Genomic DNA, 23,731 nt, shown 5'->3' with positions numbered 1-23,731 from the left:
GGAGTATTCTCTTTTCAGGATTATGAAAAATTACAATATTTGTAATTTTATATCAAAATGTAATTAATTATATGAAAAACAATTTATTTACATGTAATATGTAGTTATTTGTTACATCTACCTATCGATACTTATTTATCCCATACAGTATTAAAATATATTCAATTCTAATAAGAATTATTATTGAAATGAAACCAAAAGTCTGCAAACTTGAAACATTGAATATATTTCTTACAAAGTTGATAAAATATCCTTACAAACATCTACAAAATTATCTAAGCATATGCATCTTCTCTATCGGCACCGGCTCCATCACCATCTTCCAAAGAAGAGAAATTAAGGAAATGAGCAGGTCTGTGAACTTCGTGGTAAAATTCTTTTGGATTAGCCAACTGCAATTCATACTTCATACTAGGATCGTGCCTTACACCTAAAACAACAATCAAGGACTAAAGTAACATTTTACGGTACATAATGGAAAATTTTTAACCAACTAATGGATTTTCACACCATTATACCAAAAATTCATGTTTTAAAATAGTATGTTGATGTCATTCATATCAACAAATAATTTAACAGAAACTAAAACAGAATGTTTAAAAAAATTTTGTTCACGAAAAAAAAAAATGACCTTAACAATCCGGTATAGACTCAATATCTCTATAAAATTAACGTTTGGATGGAAATTTTACATTATAGACCTTACCCATAAAATTATAATTCCAAGATCCTTGCGTAGGCACCATAAAGAAACCCAAAAACCTATCAGACAATAACATCTGCACCTTTTCATAATGACTCGGCAAATACCCTTTGGGATTATTCCCCTTGTCAGTATTTTGTCTTCCCCATTCAAAACCGGACGGTGTCAATTTATAAGCGGTCAGTGAGCAAGATCCTGGTGTAAAAGAACAAGTAATTATAATGGTCTTCTCTCCATCCCATGCTGGATTGTCGGACATCAATTTAGCGTGGGTTGTGATATCTTGAGGAGATAATTGTGGCAATTCATTAGGTTGAGTATGGATCCATCCTAACGGTTCCATGTCTTTAAGGAACGGATGATTTGGTGGAGTATTCGGTATATGTACAGTTTGATGGGTACCCCATTGTGGTGGTAACACCAAACAACGCAGTTCTTTTACTTGGGGATTATCAGGAGGACTTACTCCGTATAAAAATGCACATATCTGGAATAGAACAAAATAAATGAGCAAACAATATTGAGGGAATTTAAAAAACAATGTTTCTACCTGAGCCCTCAAATCAGAAATAGTGACAAACTTCTTGAGAACATTCTTTGGTAATATATAGGTATAACCAGTTTCTTTGATATCATCAGAACTGACATAAATATGATTAGTTCTAAGGTGTAAATTCGTCGCGGAAATAGCTCTAACTCTCCATTCGGTCTTCGAGCTAAATGTTTGAGTTTCATAGTTGCTGGTGGTACTAGTGATAATTTCGTCACCGTGTTTGTTCACTGTTCTTGTAGTTGTAGCGGTAAGTTGCGACTGTTCTTTGGTCTGTTTTTCGATCTCGGCAATTTGTTGTCTTTGTGCCGATGGAGCACTGATCTCCATACCGAGGATAATATCACGAATTTCCGATTGCGTTAGAGACGCCACATTCACACTAAAAATTATTTTAGTTATTGTATCAATAATACAAATGATAATTGATTAATAAAAATACAAACTATACACATCAAAATAATAACTTACTTGTTTTTCTTTCCATAATCAGCAAGAATTAAATCTTTAAGTTGTACTTCAACCTTTATCCATTCATCATCAGATAATGTCGGCCAAATATGATGAGGTTCTGTTATTGTAGTTTTGTCTGGTTTTAATATAACTTTAGTTCTTTCGGTATTAACATGTAAAGCCCTTAATATTAAAATAAGTCTCGAGAAAGCCTAAAAAAATGAATATAGTCAAAACCTGATATAGCAACATTGAAGGGACCATATAGTTTCCGACGTTACGTCCGATAGTTGTTATAAGCAAGTAGTTTTATTATCATAGGTATCTACCTAGTATAGGTTATGTATGTGAACTTGTCAAATGAAATGTCAGAGGTCGTTATAGTCGACAAAATCGATAGTTTCGTCATTGTAAGCGGTATGTCGCCGTATCCGACGTTGTTATAAAGGCGGTATGTTTACTAGAGATTCGACAATTTGTAATAAGCGATCGGTTGTTGTAAACGATGTCGTTATAATTAGTTTCGTCAATAAACTTACTGTATACGAAGATATAGTCTTCAACCAATCATCGTACAGATTGAATAGTACCATCTGGGGTTCTGTAGCTTTCAAAATCAAATCTCCGAATTTTTCAATTTTAAGACAAGCCTGGAAAGGCAGCTGCAATTCGGAACCTTTGATGACTATATTAGGAAAGTCGAGTAAGTGAACCTCGAGCGGATCCAACATTCCTTTTCTTGTTACTATAATTTGTTTAGGTTGTTCTTCGACTGGAAGAGATCGGATAAGAGCTGCTACTTCTTCGGCAGTTTTCCATTTAGCTAACTGAAGTTTTTTAAAAAAAATCAAGTGATAATAATGGATAATATTAATTTAATAATATTTCCTTACCTGTCCTAAACGTTTTTGTCCGGCCCATACCGACGTATGAATGATTTTCAAGAACAATTGTCCAGTTCTTGGATTGAAAATAAATATAGCTCCATTAATTGGTTTCGTGGTAAGATTTCCTTCGAAAGTTTTATGAATCGTTACTCTGTATACGTTAGTATCGTCGACGAACCAAATTATTTGATTAGAGAATAATTCACCGTAGTTTTGACTCGATAGATAAGGTTCGGTAGGTTCACTGGAGTACAGTTGTAAAGCCTTACGTATACGTTCTCGAAGTACATACAAAGCGGGATTGGCTTTCATTATTTTCGCCATAGCTTGTTGGATTAATGGTTTACAACCTGGGAACCAATTACCATATGCACTAAAAAATTACAACATTTTCTTATACATTCAAAAACAATGAAAATTTTTCAACAAAAACAGATCTTACCTATGAAGGTTGTATGCCAAGTCGATAGCTATTAAAACTCCCGTGGGAGATGGGTATATTGACATGTTGTCTGTGGTGTAATCTAAAAATTTAGCCCGGGCATAACGTTCTACATCATGAGAATCATAATCACCCCATCTTAATTGTACATCTATCCAGTATTTTTGGGTGGTCGTATTGTCCATGGTGTCCCTTAAAATAAATAATCATGTGGAATATTACATATCATAAAACAAAGTCCTAATAGCTTGTATCTGTCGGGTATATTTGGTAGAAGTGCACTGGCCACCAGCTTTAATCCGAAAGTTAATTTAGATCTAGGTACAAGGCGATATTATATCTTGTTTTGGTAGATTATAAGAGCTAGGGAGTTAAGTCCACGAATCTACATCACTTTGACGTATTGATCTATTATGTACCCCAAAAATTTTCACTTGTCAAGTGGTAACGACTTTGCCATATGAACTACCTATCTGGTGGCTATGCGGTTCACCTTTTATGGCTTTAAGAAACTCAAATTTAACTACTGTAGCCTTTGTCTATGGATTCCCTAGCTTTCACAGAGAAAATGTTGAGCTGTTTCTTTTGGTTCATTACAGAAACGACAAGAGCTATTGAAGTGTCCGTGTCCAGTAAGCACACCAGTAACTCTCCTTAGTTCGTCTTTGTTCAATCAAGGGTCTTTCCAGACCAGTTGGTAAAGTACAAATGATGTTTTCTCGTTTTCCCACTTTTTTATGACCGTGGCTTAATGGCTTTTCAGGAAACCTATGAAATGTTGTTATCCTACCTTTTTTTCGCCACAGATAATTGGTTTGTTCATTGCCGTCTACTCTGGTGTGTTCAGGTACCCATATAAGAGTAAGTTTATTGTTTCCTCTCTGCTATCTGATAGGATAAATATCTTTGCATCGGTAGTAGTAGTAGAAGGTTCTGAATCCATTGGGATAGCGACCTTGGTTCTTGCTCCTACTAGTCAATTTTGAGCCGTGTTTTATGTCTTATTGTCTATTTAGGACCCTGAGAATTAATGTTCCCATTCACGGATAAGTACAAATTTGAATTTGAATAAATTTCATGGGAACTATATTCCAGGTAAAATCAACCATTAACATATTTGATACTAGAAAAACTTGATGTGTTGTTACCATCAACACTCTTTGAACTATCTGATCCTTACTTACTTTGTATCGGCCAACAATGACGGCCTGGAAACATTCCATTTATAAGCGGAAAACAATAAAATGTCGGCACAAGATGAATTCATTTTGTATGATTTTCTAGGATGTATTGTTTCCTTTTGGACAGTTTCAATTTCCAAAGCATCCAATTCTTGATCGAATACCTACAATAAACAGTGAGGTTATGTTTATTTATCTAGTTATTATTGGTAAAAAAAAATGTTTACCTGACATAAATCCATTACAATAGATTCGTGAACTTTTTGCCACAAGTGAGCCCGGAAAATCTGGATTAACGAAATTTTCAATGTAGGAATTTTACCGTGCATAAATATGCCGGTCAGATCTAATTGTACTTGGAAACCGACATACACATTAGCTCTGTTAATTGTAGGCGACCACCATAAAGTAAATCTACGGTTGGGGATTTGATTCAAACCAGATCTTTGCGCGTTGGTAAGTTTTTTGTATTTCATCGATTCTTCAAAACCTGATGCTTTTTCCCTAAAATATCATTTTATAGAAAATTATTGCGAGGCAAAAACATGAAAAGCTTACCAGAAAAGACCTTCCCATGTTGGGAAATAAGTACCTTTGAACAAAGTATGTTCTAAAATACCTTCAACACCACCGAGCGCTTGAATCATATCCGTACGATAGTTGTTAAGATTCCATAATTTACCATCGTGTCTCTGGTGAGTCCACCAGAAAGGATTTTGTTTTAATACCTGTAAATACAATTACACAAATCAAAATTGGTTAATAAGATTGAAAGAAAATCCTTTACCTGATATTGTTTAAATTCCGTTCTGATTCTCCATCCTTTGTCATACGCCAAAGTGTGCCTGTCTTTCTGGAAAAGCGTATTTATCCTCGGTATTCCTCTATCCCAAGAATCTTCCAAATCTTCCAAAGTCAATCTTCTATTTTGCGCGTTCGCTTCCTGTCTTTTAAGAGCGTACTCCGCCCACACTCTCTGGGAATCGATAAACTCCGATTCCCATGGTTGGATATATCTATACAAATTAGGAATTAGTTGATCTTCGTCGTGACTAATACCCGATCGGAAATGGGTGATGCCTACGTCGGTTTGTTTGGACCATCTCAAATCTGATTGCGGGATTAAAACGTGACCCATGGACAACATACCGAGTCCTCCCAATTCTTTCGGCGTATAAAAGACGACCGGCGGAAATCTGCTTGGCATTTTCGAATTCAGACCTATTTTGATACGCGTTTGGATTTTGTTTTCGCATTTTACCAATAAATCCAGAAGTTCTTGGGTATTTACGACGGCTTCTCGGAAATATGTCATTAGGCCTATTAGAGCTGTATTCCATTTGTTTACAATCTAAAATGAATAAATAATCAATCAAATGTTCTAGGTTAAAGTGAACTGTGTTAATTCACACTTGTATGCAATGGTGACATTAGGTGAACTAGTGTATCATTCTCCTTCTTACACTATTTATAATTTCTACTAGTCCTAATCTAATCAGATGTTTACAAATGTAGCAATGTCCTTTGAGTATATGCTAGCTCGGATTTATTGTAGTCCAGCTACATATGCTGGATCATAAATAAGTAAGAGGAAAACAGGGTACGAGTGGAACAAGATGGATGGAGAAGAAGAACGAATACAGAGATTAAAAGGTTACATGGTCAGGCAGGGATCGGATAAAGGGCAAATATTCTGCTTTGGTTGGGGTATATAGCCAGATTTAAAGGGAACAGATGGGTGAAAAAAGCTTTTAACAAGTTAGATGCATGTAAAGAAGACTTACAGAAGCTAGGGATAGCGAACTGGCGCACCTTTGAACAAAAGGAGTTGGAGGAGAAAAGCAGTAGAGATACTTCAAGCCATGGGTCTATAAGACCATACAGATTTGGTTAAATATTACCTTGGTAAATGTAGTAGAACCAGATGCCATGAGAATTTGTCGTACTCTATTGTGGAAGCGACTCATAGATTCGTCGTCTACCCTTAAAAAGCATTGTGCAGTTCTTTCTTTGCTTCCTTCATGTTGAAGATTCCATACACCGTCTCTGTGAGTGAATTCTTCATGTTGAGTACGACACTAAAACAAAAAATTTAATCTAATGATTCAGTGCAAAAATTAAATTAATAGGAAATAGTATGAGACCCATTTTTTTTTATAATTACCTTTGGAAGAATTCTACATTCGAATCCTGACATGTTGAATAACAAATTTGGATTATCTTTGGAATATACACTAACAAAACTGTTCTCCCATTGAATGGTCGTTACGGATCTAGGTAATCTGTTTTTGATATCCCAAAATACTGCTCTTCCCCTAAAATTATATAAAATTAAACCAATGCTTAAAATATTTCATTTAGTTAGGTTTAGATATGCTAAATATTGTTGCGAACTCGTCCTCGACATAGGTCATGAAGCCGGTTATAACAGAATTCTAAAATTTGAGGAAAGCGGAATTCGTTTGAGGTTTGTTTTTTTATATGTTTTTATCATAGCGGCGATTTTTTTACATTGTTTTTTAGAACGACTTCCTAGGAAGGTCTATTTATTTATTTGTTTGTTTATTTTCTAGAATTTTCGAGAAATTAGTATTGTGTATTTTATGGGAAAGAACTAACCAAATTCAAAATTATTAAATGACAATTACTTTAGAATAAATTGAAAAAAATACACTTACAGGTTAACGTCGTGCTTCATGAGTCGCATTCTTGCATCCCTGGGCCAACATTTCTTGTTATTATATCCAACAATATTCTCATTATTAGGATCCGGATGTTCAGTTAAATATCTTTGAATTAAATCTTTTGCCTCCTCGGCAGAGAATCTAAAAAAAGCCCTTGGTCAGATAATATCTACACATTCATTAGTTCAAAGTAGAGAGTGACGGTTGTTGGACCAGAAAATTACTTGTACGTTATGACGAATCAACAACGTGTAATTCTAGTCAATTAAAAAACCGACAGTGGTCAGTACTCATAGTAGATAGGTGATTTTTGAAGTTTTATTACGATACCTCCGGATGGAGGCCCCATTTTAAATCCTTACATGCGATATAAAAAAGAAGACTAACGCTATTAATGAGGACTACTGTTTATAAGCTCTCCAGTTAGTTTTGCGAGTTATTAGAAACAGTATTTAAATTTCGTAGTAAAGTAGTTCTTTTTTGTAAAAAAAAAAAACAAACGATGACAAGTTTGTATGTGACAAAATGACATTCCAACTTTTATACGATATATTATACAATGAAACTGTCATAAATGACATATGAGAAGATTTACTAGTCATGTCAGAAGGGTTACTAGAGCCTCTAGAGACAAATTTAATCGTATCAACCCCCTTTGATACGCGCTATATGCAATTACAGTTAATTTTATTTATACAACTTGATAAATACCTGAAAAACATGTGAATTCTATCGACATATCGGCAATATAATCGAATTGGATGACAAGTTTCGGATTGTACATCTTGAAACGTCAAAAAATCGTTAGGCATCTGCGGCGGTCCTGCCATTTCGCTGGCCCTTTGCAACCCCAAGACAAGTAAATCCAAAACTAAACCGTAATACTGTGTAATAAAAGAAGCAAACTGTAATCCCCTTATTATTCCATAACTGTTGGTATGATTCATATCTTTATAATTGATAACGACGTTATTTTTAGCCGTCATATAATCGGCAATGTTATGATCGACGATCAGTCTCAATAATCTATTTAATAGAGTCAAATCGATCTTTTCATAGAGTTTTTCGAATTTGGATTCCAACAAGACGTTGCATTCTCCTTCATTAACGTCCCATACGTCTTGAAGATTGTTGATACCTTGACACCATTTGTAAACTAATAACGGCGGAGGTTCAGTATCCGCAGGTTTTATCCAAGGCGGAAACAACCGTCTCTTATCTGCTTCATACCATAGATATTGATCTAAATAAGCATCTGTGATCTTCTCTAAAGGTTCCACGTCGTAAACCGGAATTAAATGACTATACAAATCCATAAATTCGATTCCCACTTCTTTGAAAGCTCTTTGGGTTAGAAGATGACGCTTAATTCTCGATAGAGCTTCGTGAGGATTATCGTACGCTTGTTCTATCAATCCTAATTCCTCTCTTTGACTCTGATTCAAACGTGATTTTACACTGTAGGCTTCTTTTAGTCTTTCCAAAGCTAAAATGAGTAATTTTGTATCGTGTTTGTAAGAAAGGGGCGGGAAAGGTATAGGGGCAAATCTTCTAGATTCCAACCAATGTACTGTTGTAGTATAAATTGCGACCGCTTCTTCCGGTGATATGTACGGACCATCTTTCAAATAATTATGCTGTCTTTCTTGTTCCGCTTTCAAATATAATCGAGTAAGACGCCCGAGATTTTTTTTGCATACTGTTTTATCGACAGTGGCACCTCTACGGATTCTTTCGCGATTGTAGTGAGCTGTATTTGTCCACCAATCCGCTTTCATCTTTACATAACGTAAAATCATGTTTTCGATAGGTATAGGAAGTCCTGGTACTTTCCACGGTATATTCGCCTTCCAACATCTCCAAGCTTCCGATAAATGTTGAAGAATGGTTCGGGCTTTGTTCTGTTTTATACCTGCAAAATTTAGTAGGTTTAATATTTGAAATCATAGCTTTAGAATTGGTTGAGCTGTTATGAGTTCATTTGATTTTTATAGGTTATGTAAGGTTAGTTGGTGGTATTGAATGTCTTCTTTTTTCTCTACAACAGAAATTCAAAACAATTAGTAACCAACTAACCTCACATAACCAATAAAAATTTAACTCCATTCAAAACGACCAAATCCTAACCTAAAGATTCACATAATTTTGGATAATGACCAGAATCAACATTTATTTCTTTTATTATTACTTGACTATAATTTCAGTCCCAAGCAATGAATGTATTTGAAAGCTCAGATATATTTTAAATAGTATATAGAGAGCATTCTAAGAAACAAACTACGATTGTTAAATGTTATAGGTTAAGTGTTTCTTTGTTTTTGTAATATTTTAAGCATTAAACAATTAAAACTAATTTACACTTTATCTTCTCGAGTCATTAGAACATATACTTAATAGGAAAATGACTGCATACCAACTAGCAACAAGTACTGGTAGCTTAAAAGTTCTGGGGTACATATGTACCCCATTAGCTGTTAAGTTTTTTTGTTTAACACTCCGTGCCAGTGACTATTGACTGGCGAGGTCTTATTGGCAAAACGCGTAGCAGTATAAGTGTTAATATAGGTACCTTCTGGCATCATGTCAACTATATCGTGCATTACGGAAGCTCTCAATTCCAAATCGAAATGCGATTCAACTCTTTGTTTGGTTACTGTTTTAGCAACTCCCTTGGAATGTCGTCCTTCGAATTGTCGGGACAAGAGATTCCCCAACCATCTTTCTAATAAAGGCGTTATTCCTCTCATAAAAAAGAGCCAGACTCTCCAACCAGGTGCCCAAAAACCGCAACCGGGTCCTTTACCAACAGGTCCCTTAAATAAAATTTTTGTATTGATGAAAATTTACAAGAAAAATTTTACTTACGGTATTAAATCTGTAATAAATAAGATGTTTCAAATCTTTACACATTCTGATTTGTCTCATAAGTTTGTATTTATATCTGTACATGCCAGTCAATTGCCCAACGTGAGCAAATATATACTGCAAACCGTCTGCCAATTGGAAGGCGTCCACATTATTCAAACGGTATTGTACATGAGAATCGATAATAAGTTTTGTCAATCTTAATATTTCTCTACATAAATGGAAAGCTGAAACAACAGAATTAATAAAATAAAATCATACTAGATAAAAATTGACTCACCATTTCCAAATCTGGATTTTTTTCTCTCCTTCGTTGTCAAAGTTTTGACGGGTTTCAAATTGAAATTATAATCCAAATGAAGATAATTCAAATTCTTTCTGTGTATTAATAAATTCAACATGTTATAACCTTGTCTACAGACTTGTAATCCAGATTCGACCCAATCTAATGTGGTAGTCTGGAAAAATTTGGTAGATTTGAATGATCTAAAGAGGTATCTCTTCTTCTGCGCCTTGGGTGGTCGATGCTTAAGAGCATTTAGTACGTAGTACTTCAATAACTTCTGGTAACTAACTCTCACTTTCACCGGTTGTCCCGGAGGACAGTGTTCCATGTACCAAGGTTTCACTAGAGGTACGTCAATGGCTCGTCTACAACGACCTTAAAATAAACAATAATTGATATATTTTTAAAATAATTTAATTACCTACATACCTGATCTCATGTTAAATGGTCTTGGTGCCCATAATAACGCGATACCATTTGCAGTGTTGTCAGTGTATAAAGGAGTTTCTTGTAAAAAAGGTTGAACGCTTTCTGGTAGAATATATTCTTCGTCGTCATCTGGCAAAGGTTCTAAACTTTTAACGGCATGTCTATGTGATATGGGGTTAATTAGGGGATCGAAATAGAAAGCTGGTAAATCAGGATCTTCAGTTTTTATATAGACAACATTAGGAGCATGATACCTGAAAATATTTTATGTATTTTAAGCAACTAGTGATTGAAACAGAAAAATTAATAATAAAAATAAAAAAAAAGAGGATGACAATGAAAATGAAGAAAGGATAACAAAGGAAGAAGTTGGCTAAAAATGAGACAAAATAATACCTGAAATTTTAAAACTTATGGGAGAGAAAGGTAGAGAATTATTCACAAAAATAAGTTTGGAATATGGAAAAGATACCAAAAGACTGGAAAGTATTTTCAATTCAGGAGACAGCAAGTAATATAACAACTACAGAGGATTAACTTTACTGTGTACACCGAGAAAATCCTAGATAACAAATTAAGACAATATAATGATACACAAAATGGATTGCGCAAAGGTAAAAGTGTACAAGATCAGGTATTTAACCATCAAACAACTTATAGATAAATCTGTCCGCCAAAATAAAGATGCAATATTTGAATTTACTGATATAGAGGAAGCTTTTGACAAAGTACTACTGACAAAAATATGGCAAACTTTGGAAAGAAGAAAAATAGATATTGACTTACAAAATGCAATTATATCAACAAAATGTCTACCATGTTATTAATAAAAACTTAATTTCAAAGGCTTTTTCTTTTCATAAACCCTACGGTTCGATACCGGGGAACCCAATGTTTACAGCTGATTGGTTATCGGACAGAATGATGGTCCACTGTTTGCGATATTTTTTCTCTAGAGTGAACTGGACAAATTTTTCAATTGCATAGATTTCTGCTTGTTGTATTACCCGTGCTTTCAGAGTGTTTGGTTTTGGGCCCCTGTACTCCTATTCCAGTTCTGTCTGGTGTTTTTGATCCCTCCGTATACCATTTAATGGCATTTTTGTACATTTCTTGTGTTGTGTTATGATCCCACTTATTTCTAATGCTTACTGTTGGAATAAACGTTTTCTCAAAGCTAAACTTTTTTGATGTATTACCCTGAAGCATGTCCCAGGTTTGGTCATTATTTAGGAACGTTTCTTCTTCGGTGATTCCATCTCTGAACATTCTAAGTAATGTTTTCTTCCACTTCTAGTGCAGCTATTGGGTATTATTTGATAGCCCCCTTTGTTTCTCGTGGTATTCGGATTAGTTCTAGTACCCCAAACCACTACCCCATATGAGGTGTACATCCACAGTAGTATCATTGGGTTACAACCCCAATTCCTCTCTGAGAAGTTACTGCCCACCATAGGGACTTTTGTAACTTTAGTGATTATCCCTTTTTCTTGTTTGTTCCAGAGAAGTTGACTATTCGCTCAATTACTTGCCCATTTAGTTTGATGAATATGAAACTATGACTCTCCCCAATAGACAAAAAGTGTATTGCAAGAAATGAAATATCTCAGGTGTTACAAAAAAAATGTAGATCAACAAATGACCAAAAACAGCATATCAGTCATGGAATTTATTGAACAAAGACATTTAAGTTGGTGAAGTCGTTCACAGGGAAGACTTAAGACCAGTGAAGAGAGACTTGGAAGCATAAATACCCAGAGAGAGAAGCAAAAATAACAAAAAAGAATAGTATACAGTATATAACTGAGAAGTTAGACCACACATCACGAAGTGGTATATGAATAATTTTTTTTTGGAAATGTTAGCAACATTTCAGCATTTCCGATTATAGACTCTAGATCGGAAAGAATATCATGTTACTTCTTATGTTCCACATACTAGTATATTTGTCATATTTTTTTTTTAAACAAATACAAAACTAATGTGGATTAATAACAAATATATGTTCAAAGGAGAACAAGTCATAAAAAAATGGTTAATACACTCTTTTTGATTGGTTTTATTTTTAAATATGACATGACTAACAACAAACAAGATTTTCTAATGACTTTGATAAATTATTCAGTTTAACAATGTGTAAAAATTAATTTAAGTTATGGGATTCCCGTGCAAAATTATGTTTGGTACCAAAAAAAAGTGAAAACGACTCCCAAATAATGCGAGAAAAAGTGTTTGCTCTCATTGAGAGTACAAGTTATTTTATCACTGGAAATTGTACAACAAAGTTAAAAATATTTCATACTAGCTTATGTGTTACGATACAGTATCAAATAAATAAATACTTACCAAGACAAGTGAACAAAATGGGGCATATTGTTATAAAGATATGGAAAAGCTATTCTGTATTCCGTTCTAATTGGCTGTCTAATGATAATTTTATTAATATCATTAAATTCATTCCAATCTTCATCACTATAAATAAATCAAATCAATAAATTAACTAAATATCTCAATATATATATTTAAAACTTACGCAGGATTCATATCCTTGATAAGAGGTTCAAACTTAGGCCCACCAGGAATTGCCATGTTAAGAGCTTTCGCAGTAAAGAAACTTTTAGTATCGAATAGATAAAAATAATTATTATCCACCAAATCAGTCAACAATTGATTGGCTAAACGGTATAAAGTAGCCATTATGGGTAAAGAAAGATTCCATTTTCTATAAGTTGCTCCGTTTACATATTTTGTTCCTACTAATGGTTTATGATCGTAAAACCATTTCGCTATAGCTGAATCCTCATCGGCATCTAATTCAATTTGGATTGCTTCCAAAGGTTCTACATCTAAAACGTTGTCTGCATAGTCTAGAGGTGGTTCTTCATCATCAAAAGGTGGAAACCGCATTCTTTTGAAATGTCTCCTATCTCTTTTTTCTCTCCTCATCATAATCCAAATAGTACTACAAATAATTCATCTTTTTATTTAAAGATTAAATTTAACTGTGTCCTGGCACTTGCTGAGAAGCATATATAAGTGTTATAGTGGTAGTAAGATATTAAAAAAATTATTACAATGTTGTTCTTAGGAGGTAATCTGAAAATACCAAGATCTTTACAACCTCAACACCCAAGAAGTGAATTTGCAGTTATGATGGTATTATATGTCCAGCTAGGACCAAATCCTGAGCTGCAGTGCCAACTTTATGAAAACAGCAGCATCAGAATAACAACTACTAAAAACAGAGGCATATTACAGTCCGGCTACAGCATTTGAAATGGAACACTATGTTTAAACTGTTGTTCCTTGAATTGGTTGTACTGAAATTATTAGAAACATTGAAAATAAAAGTGAAGAACTGACAAATATCTTTTGCATTTGAAGTCGCTGCGGCTTAGAAGTGACTACTGATTGATAAACTAGGAAAATATTTGACTATTAGAACATTACCGCAGGTTCACAGCTGATTGATAGTCAAATTCAATACATATTTCAATAAGAAGGATAGTTGTGTAATACAATGAGACAGGTTTTCACCAACTTTCTATTATTATACTTGGATTGTGGTATTGATTTACATATTCATAACTGTTATGTCCATTTATTGAAACTGGAATTTATTAAATATAATACACATAAAAGAATATATTTTCTCAAAAAAAATTATTACAAATAGTGAGAATTTGAAAATCAATCGATTTTATATAACTAACATTACATAATATGTTGACTAAATATAAACTGAATTAACACAACTTTTGGAAAAACTATAAATAATAATTAACTAAAAAAGTTTTATAAATGAACTTACCCCCATTGAGCAATATATACTGGCTCAATAACCCATGGAATTTCATTTACAAAAGTTATAGCACCAGTGATATGGTACAAAACTTTAACATCTCGTATCTGTTCCCAAGGCATAGGCATGTTTTCAAGGAGCTTCATAACTGCATGCGGCATATATTTTAAAGCTCTGCGTCAAATTTAAATATGTCAATACTCAGTTATTTAATTTAGAAAATTCAATATTAGTACTGATTTTCAATACTCTAAATTGGTAAATGTTTATATAATTCACAGTTATATAAATATGAACAAATTACTTTAAAAATAAACTTCCTTTATCATATTTTATGGTAATTACTTATAAAGCAGTGCTAGAACATACCCTAAGTAAACTCGTTTATCATGTCTGTATTTACGACTGCTCATATCTCCATGATCTCTAATAATTTTTCTAATATGTTCAGGAGGCATATCTTCTTTCTGTGCTTCGACAAACCCTAATTTTCTCTTATCGGCAAACCTTTTGGACTGTAGTTGATGCCATTTTTGGGCTACGACATGAATTTTGTAATTTCCATTCGCCATTACTAAAATAACTTACCTTTTTCCTGTAATTTATCTTCTGTTATAACATCTGACTTTGGATGAGGTGGTGGAATTTGTTGTTGTAAAGCGTGAGCATGTGCTTGAGCAGCAGCGGCTTGAGCTTGTGCATGTGCCGCCGCTAAATGCTGCTGGGCCATCATTGTAGCCCACGGATTGGGGCCCAACAAATACGGTGGTAAAGACATTGTAACCTAAAAATGCTATAATGTATAAACACTACTTTTATACTTTGGTTTCACTTGTGACTTACTTTTTGTGTTTGTCTTTACATGTGTAGTAATATTTTATAGATGTATATTAATTCAAACACACTATTTAATTATTAAATGCTATCAGAACGTATACACAACGAACACATAAAACATTCTAATTAAGATGCGTTTGGAGCAAAGTAGCTTTACCAACTTATCATTTCGTGTTTTTTTGTGAGCCAATCAAAAATTGTCAGATCAATACAATGATAAAACTTTTCTTGTTCCATGTCAAATTTGACATAAAAATATCAGTCAGCTATCATTATGCTTTTTAGTGGAAACTCATCTTAATTAATGCTTAGAGGGCTGTCTGTTTTTCAAATTGTACCTTATTTTCAATATATAATCCTTGTTTTATGAAATTCTTTCTTGCAACAGGTCACTTATTTTAATTCCGTATTTGATTTTTTTGTGAGTGAAATTTTATATCTATATATTTTACACACAGAGTATGCTGTTTCTTTGAATTATTTTCATTGAAAATATCTTGAAACTTTTAATTTTTCACAATAAAGTAGAATTTTTAGTTAGATAGAAAATATATCTGCAATCTCTACACAATAAAATAAAAATGAAATATGTTCATATTATTAGTTGATTCCTACGGTTCATTGACTACTTTGAATACACTGGGACATAAATTTATTTTTATTTTCACCATAATAAATAAATCAAGTTGCCCCTTTCTGAAGATTGAGAAGCAAAATTAAATAAAAACAGGTTAAAAATAAACATTATAATATTCCCCCGCCCGTAATTGTTTGATACCTTTCACCTTCTCACCAAGCCCATCTGCACATTGCAGACAACCACATTCTCCATAGCTGCTATTGACTATCGCGGAATCAGAAGAACTTCTTCGTCGAGTTCTTTTCGACGAGTCGTATTTTCGTAATATTTTATTCGGTACGCGGACGTACCTCTATATCCGTTTTGTGATTTGAATTTTGATTTTCTTTTTCATATTTTTATATTCCAAAGAGGGGAAATGAAGTGTAACAATTAACGGGTGGCGAATTAGTTACTTATTTCAATTGATATGTGATAGTTGATTTATTTTTTTTTGTGTTAAAGTTAATGAAAGGATAATAAAAGATGATGTCGGTAAGATTTTTCTTAACTTTCCACTTAATATTATTAATTATTTGTTTGTTATAAAAGTATTGCTGCAACAGGCACTTAGTTTCAAACAGATTTATTTTTGAAGATATGTTTTTGTAAGAAGCATAATTAAGTGCTTATTTAGAATTCAACAGGAAACTATTTATGCAACATTTGTTTAGTTGCAACTGTAATTTAAAAAAGATTGCAGAAATCGATTTAATTTATATCTACTTTAGGTACTAGCACTCGGCTGAAACCAATTTTAAGAAAGCTAAAATTCCAAATTTGTTCACCATGGAAACAATATTATTTGATATTAATTTTATACTAAAAAGAGTAGAGCAAGTTTGTTTCATGGTTATAAACAATTAATCAATTTCTAGTCATCAATTATCAACACAAAAGAAAGGTGGATTTAATATAAGTACAAAATATTGAGGCAGGATAAAATAACTCATACAATATATTCAAAATAATTCTGTTTTCTTTAGAACTTATATAATTATGACAAAATATTTTTAGCCACAGGTTATACTAAAAATTTGTTATATATGAATAGCTGAAAACAGTATCCGGGAAATTCATTTCCTTAATTATCTAAACAATGTTTTTAGTTTTAAATATTTAAATATTCCCGCTACATACATCTCACACGATTGGAATATTTATTGCGTTCATTGCGTACATTTGATGACACTGACTGTTCGGTTTCGTTCGGCAATCCATTTTATTTAGATCTTACTGCTCTAAGCATTTAAAAAGTTACTGCTCTGACTTCAATTATTTTGGATTAAGTTTTTTCCGTTATTCTTTTAGTATTCGGCAAATACCACGATCAATATGTATAACCTATGATCGCGTGATACAAATCGCTTTCCGCTCGTTCTGTTCCGCGAACAATATTACTGAGCGCAACTATTAACAGATATAAGTAATCGCATAGGTGATATCCCAGATCATCCACATTTTGAGTGATGTAGTTTTATTGATATCATTTGTTTGGATATCAACAATGCTATAAAAAAGAAGAAGAAATAACCCCATCTAATGGATTAAAAGATTATAGATATTCTGTATAAATATAAACTATCTGAAGTCCATAAAAAGGCAGCATTATTTTCTTCGTGTGATAGATAATCAATTATATTTAGCTGCTCCACGTATAGTTATAACGATTTGGATTTCTATATGAATCTGAAGATTCATTCATTATACCACCTCCGTATTTGGAAAGAACTTCAGGTTGTTTTTAAAAAATTGTGTCTGGTTTTGCAAAAAGGATAAAAACAAATACACTTTATGTTTATTATTTATCTGAACTACCTACACAAATAAGAACAGCTTCTCTCAGCAGATAAAATATTTTTTATGGTGTGATTAATTTTATGCGAATGAGGTAGATAACTTTTGCTGAACGGAATTCGTAAAATTGATGTTTATGATTTTATTTTGATATTAATAAAGTAAATAGAAATATATGATTTTGATGAAGCAAAATATCAAAATTCAAAACTTTGTTTATTTTCTTTGATATAAAAGCAAATATGAGCTTACTAGATTTTTTTATTATTTGAGAACTCTCAGCAATATCTAAGAATTAAATCCAGTAATCGATGAAAAGTATTTATGATTTTAATTTTTTCTAAACACATAAAACAGTCGCCCAGTTTCAATTTAGTTGTACTTCTATTATGAACGTCCTAATCCGAAAATTTTCTTGAAAAAAATATCTGAAGTGAAACATTTTATTCAGGTATAAAGTTTTCCTGACTAGCGTCAACAAGCCCTAATTTCATACCAAAGAAATATTTGTATTAGTCACATTAAGCGATATACGAGTGAGAATAGATAGGAAAATTTCATGTTTCAATTATGATAAAATGAAAAGAATTGGTGGTGGTGCATTTTAATTAGGGAACGTCACTTGCTGCTAGAAATTTTCCAGCGTCTATTTCTGAGCAATTTTGTTTTCTGTTATTCTGTAAAAAGTTATTTATCTTTTCAATTAATTTTTTTTATTTATTAATTCCGTTTAGTTTTTCAATTAAATTGACTGATTGACTATTGTATGTTTATTTTATATAAGTTTTCACTTGCATCGAAAAAGAAAGGTATTAGGTATTTCCTATTGTAACACATAAAATTGACTTCCATAGGATTCATTATACAGTAAACACTCTCGTCATTTAAGAAGATAAACTGTTGTAAAATTTCAAAATATATACAAATCTCTATGAGTTTTTTGAACCAATAAAAATTTTATTATAAACTTAGCATACAATGATACTATAAAATCTATTTGTCGAATCTAAGCTTTACGTCGTTATTATAAAAGTACACACTTTCACTTGAATGGATTTTTATCAAATATCAGGAAGAAAGTAAAACAGATGTGAAGTATTTCTCATAATGCATTAAAAAATGAAAGTTATAAATATAATAATTGGTTTCCCTATTAAAACTGAATCATCTTAATTTGAAATTAATTTCGGGGCGATAAGCAATCGAAAAATTCGGCCATGATATTTCATTCTAATCTAAAAACAGTTTTGTTCAAATATCTTCAAACAAATTTTTTTGCCAAAGAAAAACTATTTATCAATGAAATAAAGTTATAAATAGATACAAAAAAGTACGGTACATTAAAACAACAACCTTTTATGCAGAAAATTTACTATACATTTACAAACAAATATTGTTTGTTTTGTTTCAGGTATTTTCTGTATATTTTAATAAACATGATACAATAAATAATTATTTATATTTGTAGGTTAAGACAAACCAAATTCTTTCCAAGTAAAACGTATCAGTTTGTTTTGCATATTTCGTTTAATGAATTTCTGATTGAATCATAAATGATTTAGAGAAGATTCGCGATGTAGAAACTGGAAGACCTTGATTCCAAGATTACTTTTACTTTTATGAATATAAGAATTCCAATAATCTATACTAGGATTGTTATTGAAAAATTTAAACTCTGTACGCCAAATACCAATCCCCATGTTCGTTTTAGCTCTTAGATATACCTAGATATTTTTATACTGGGTGACCCAATAACAATGGCTTTGAGTCGTTCATAAGAATCACTTCATAGTATGTAATTAAGGGAAAAAATTATTCCAAAACTGGTACCGGAAGAAACTTGAAAATTAGTTTTTATTGAATAAAAAAAAAAAGATTTATTAACATAAATTTTATAAAACTAATCTAATCATGTATTCTATCTATATTTGAGAGTTTTGGTCTATTCATTTAAATAAAGTATGGGGTAGATTGGGATTTTTGATATGAAAAGGAAAGCCTATAACTCTGCTTATACATAACCGATATAACTTCAGATAAGCAGAGATTGAAAGTAGAAAAAATTTTACCTGCCTTGGTTATCGAGATGCGCGTCAGACAGTGTAATTTCGAGTGTTGGTGTAGTGGTAGTGTAAGCAGTGTGTTCAGAACTTCACACTAGTTTTGTTCGTGGTAGATACCCTGAACGCGTTCTGCCACCAGAATCATGCGTAGTTTGAAATTGTGCGTTCGCGGTGCTATTTCCGAATGTATTCTGGATACGTCCAAGAGTAAGGATTTCAAATCTAGTACACGTGTATTCATCCTATTTGGCATTTTTGTACCACGAACTAACCTCTAACCTAGGCATTTACTAACGTACTTGCAATTCAAGAAAAAACATGGTGTTTGAATTAATATTTGCAAGCACAAATCTTCGTCCAGTTAATTATATAAAAAAGTGAATATTCTGTACAATTTATTGAATTCAAATTATAATTTTATATGTTCATAAATCTCTCGTGGCAGAATGTATATTCAGAACATATTCCGAACAAAGCATGCGCATTTGACACGTCCAGAAGATATTCAGAGTACATTCGGAATGTATTCAAATTACCTACCTCGAACAAAGTTAATTATTTATAAAAATCGTGTTGTATTAAGTAATGTGATTATTAATAGTACAATTTCTTGATACGATGCTTGATTTATCTGGTAGCGGACACAATTTGACGTTGTTGATTAAATAAAAATGTATATGTAGGTATATTTACTAGTTTATTTATAGTTAATATTATTCACATCCCTTATAGTAATAACCTTTACCAAAACAATAGGCGGCGACAGCCGATCTAGTGGTCGTGCTGCTTCGTCTGTTCCGATCCAGTGAACAATCTGCTTAAATCTTAATTTCTTGCAGTATCCCGCTTTTATGCGAATATCTTCGTATGTCATTATTATGAAACAACAAAATTATTAGAGTGAGACTTGTTCGTCATTAGATAACTTCAATAAAATGTGATGAATATTAAATTTTTATGAATTAAAAATAACCCTAAATGTTATATAATATATTTATAGTTTTTACTAGAAAATTCTGAATACTAATGAGACTACTGTTACGCACGTCATTAATGTTGCATACCTATACAGACACATGTAAGAAAAAACGTTCTTAATACCTAATAGTTTTTTTATTAATTACAAATTAACTCTCACGAGCTTGGAAAAATAGTTATAATTATTTTCGCAAATAATTCATTGAAATTGTATGTGGAAAGTTACTTTGAAAGAAAAAATTATATATATATATATATATATATATATATATGATATCTAAGATTGCAGTGACGCAATAAAAACTTATTTAACAGATTTCACTTTTTCATATTTCATTACTAATATCGCTGAAATGTAATATGGAAGCAAATATCTATCAGCAAATTAATTCCATGAGAGAAATTACTTCTGCTGATATAACCGTGTCACATAAATTATTAATAGTTATGAGTATAATCACAAAATATACAAAAATGTTTGAGGTTAGGTTCAGAGATTTCGATATTCTCAGTTTAGTCCATTCATAAGTATAGTACGGTGACAATTGGGGCTTTAGGAAAATAAGTTTTTGATAGTTGGTAACATTGTGTTTAACTGTCTAATCATTGTAGGGCTTCCAACTTAAGAGTTTTTCCTCAAATTTAGGGGGAAATGTGATGTTTTTAGGGGATTTTTATAACTTCAAATATTTATTTTTTTGTTTCAAATTTTTTAATGTAGTATGTATGATTTTGAGAAATCAGAATCTGAAGACAGTTTTCGATAATTTACGAATAAAAAACTTGAGAAAAATGATGTTGTTGATTGAAATTATTTATCGATTGTTCGAAATTTATTATTCTTTTAATGATATTTTATAATTTTTAATTTATTATTCATTTAAACTTATTTAATCTTTTATTCTATTAATAACGAAACTTTTTAAAGGGAATTTTCAAATAATTGTGGTCATTTCAGGGTTTATTGATTGGAGCTTAGGGAAATAAGTTTTTGATAGTTGGTAACATTGTGTTTAACTGTCTAATCGCAGGGTTTCCAACTTAAGAGTTTTTCCTCAAATTTAGGGGGAAATGTGATGTTTTTATGGGATTTTTATAACTTCAAATATTTATTTTTTTGTTTCAAATTTTTTAATGTAATATGTATGATTTTGAGAAATCAGAATCTGCAGAAAGTTTTCGATAATTTACGAATAAAAAATTTGAAAAAATTGATGTTGAATGAAATTATTTATCGATTGTTTTAAATTTATTATTCTTTAAATGATATTTCAAAATTTTTAATATAATATTCATTTAAACTTATTTAATCTTTTATTCTATTAATAACGAAACTTTTTAAAGGGAATTTTCAAATAATTGTGGCCATTTCAGGGTTTATTGATTGGAGCTTAGGGAAATAAGTTTTTGATAGTTGGTAACATTGTATTTAACTGTCTAATCACCGTAGGGTTTCCAACTTAAGAGTTTTTCCTCAAATTTAGGGGGAAATGTGATGTTTTTATGGGATTTTTATAACTTCAAATATTTATTTTTTTTGTTTTAAATTATTTAATGTAATATGTATGATTTTAATAGTATGATTTAAAAAATAAGAATCTGAAGACAGTTTTCGATAATTTACGAATAAAGAATTTGAAAAAAATGATGTTACTGAATGAAATTATTTATCGATTGTTTGAAATTTATTATTCTTTAAATGATATTTCAAAATTTTTAATATAATATTCATTTAAACTTATTTAATCTTTTATTTTATCAATAACGAAACTTTTTAAAGGGAATTTTCAAATAATTGCGAGAATTTCAGGGTTTATTGATTGGAGCTTAGGGAAATAAGTTTTTGATAGTTGGTAACATTGTATTTAACTGTCTAATCACCGTAGGGTTTCCAACTTAAGAGTTTTTCCTCAAATTTAGGGGGACTTGTGATGTTTTTAGGGGATTTTTATAACTTCAAATATTTATTTTTTTTGTTTTAAATTATTTAATATAATATGTATGATTTTAAAAGTATGATTTAAAAAATAAAAATCTGAAGACAGTTTTCGATAATTTACGAATAAAGAATTTGAAAAAAATGATGTTACTGAATGAAATTATTTATCGATTGTTTTAAATTTATTATTCTTTAAATGATATTTCAAAATTTTTAATATAATATTCATTTAAACTTATTTAATCTTTTATTCTATTAATAACGAAACTTTTTAAAGGGAATTTTCAAATAATTGTGGCCATTTCAGGGTTTATTGATTGGAGCTTAGGGAAATAAGTTTTTGATAGTTGGTAACATTGTATTTAACTGTCTAATCACCGTAGGGTTTCCAACTTAAGAGTTTTTCCTCAAATTTAGGGGGAAATGTGATGTTTTTAGGGGATTTTTATAACTTCAAATATTTATTTTTTTTGTTTTAAATTATTTAATATAATATGTATGATTTTAAAAGTATGATTTAAAAAATAAAAATCTGAAGACAGTTTTCGATAATTTACGAATAAAGAATTTGAAAAAAATGATGTTACTGAATGAAATTATTTATCGATTGTTTGAAATTTATTATTCTTTAAATGATATTTCAAAATTTTTAATATAATATTCATTTAAACTTATTTAATCTTTTATTCTATTAATAACGAAACTTTTTAAAGGGAATTTTCAAATAATTGTGGCCATTTCAGGGTTTACTGATTGGAGCTTAGGGAAATAAGTTTTTGATAGTTGGTAACATTGTATTTAACTGTCTAATCACCGTAGGGTTTCCAACTTAAGAGTTTTTCCTCAAATTTAGGGGGTAATGTGATGTTTTTATGGGATTTTTATAATTTCAAATATTTATTTTTTTTGTTTTAAATTATTTAATGTAATATGTATGATTTTAAAAAATCAGAATCTGCAGAAAGTTTTCGATAATTTACGAATAAAAAATTTGAAAAATTGATGTTATTGAATGAAATTATTTATCGATTGTTTGAAATTTATTATTCTTTAAATGATATTTCAAAATTTTTAATATAATATTCATTTAAACTTATTTTATCAATAACAAAACTTTTTAAGGGGAATTCCCAAATAATTGCGATCATATTTCAGGGTTTATTGATTGGAACTTTAGGGAAATAAGTTTTTGATAGTTGGTAACATTGTTCGTAAC

At 31.3% G+C, this 23,731-nt stretch overlaps 1 protein-coding gene across 1 annotated transcript; it reads right to left on the bottom strand.

The window, feature by feature from the left end:
* Positions 1 to 38: 38 nt before the first annotated feature.
* On the bottom strand, positions 39 to 15,254 carry LOC130453202 (pre-mRNA-processing-splicing factor 8). The gene is made up of 25 exons (XM_056792825.1): positions 15,126 to 15,254; positions 14,871 to 15,066; positions 14,652 to 14,820; positions 14,292 to 14,456; positions 13,014 to 13,442; positions 12,827 to 12,952; positions 10,481 to 10,734; positions 10,046 to 10,426; positions 9,766 to 9,992; positions 9,470 to 9,713; positions 7,612 to 8,812; positions 6,895 to 7,041; positions 6,381 to 6,531; positions 6,118 to 6,294; positions 5,004 to 5,567; positions 4,775 to 4,944; positions 4,444 to 4,720; positions 4,220 to 4,380; positions 3,036 to 3,227; positions 2,600 to 2,966; positions 2,246 to 2,533; positions 1,725 to 1,918; positions 1,254 to 1,635; positions 707 to 1,190; positions 39 to 430 (listed from the first exon to the last, which is right to left on the bottom strand). The coding sequence occupies exons 2-25, from the start codon at positions 15,058 to 15,060 to the stop codon at positions 276 to 278; spliced, it is 7,095 nt and encodes a 2,364-aa protein (XP_056648803.1). The 5' UTR covers positions 15,061 to 15,066; positions 15,126 to 15,254; the 3' UTR covers positions 39 to 275.
* Between the last annotated feature and the right edge of the window lie 8,477 nt (positions 15,255 to 23,731).

The sequence above is a fragment of the Diorhabda sublineata genome, chromosome 2 (genome assembly GCF_026230105.1).
Source record: "Diorhabda sublineata isolate icDioSubl1.1 chromosome 2, icDioSubl1.1, whole genome shotgun sequence".
Lineage (NCBI taxonomy): Eukaryota > Metazoa > Arthropoda > Insecta > Coleoptera > Chrysomelidae > Diorhabda > Diorhabda sublineata.
Note: the sequence above shows the minus strand (reverse complement) of the source record. Positions and strands in the feature narration are given on the sequence as shown.

Coding starts and splice junctions, on each gene's coding strand:
- LOC130453202 (XM_056792825.1), bottom strand. CDS start 15,060: ATGTCTTTACCACCGTATTTGTTGGGCCCCAATCCGTGGGCTACAATG. Junction 14,821..14,870: donor AGATAAATTACAGGAAAAAG/GTAAGTTATTTT, acceptor TTCATGTCGTAG/CCCAAAAATGGCATCAACTA. Junction 6,532..6,894: donor ATGAAGCACGACGTTAACCT/GTAAGTGTATTT, acceptor ATATAATTTTAG/GGGAAGAGCAGTATTTTGGG.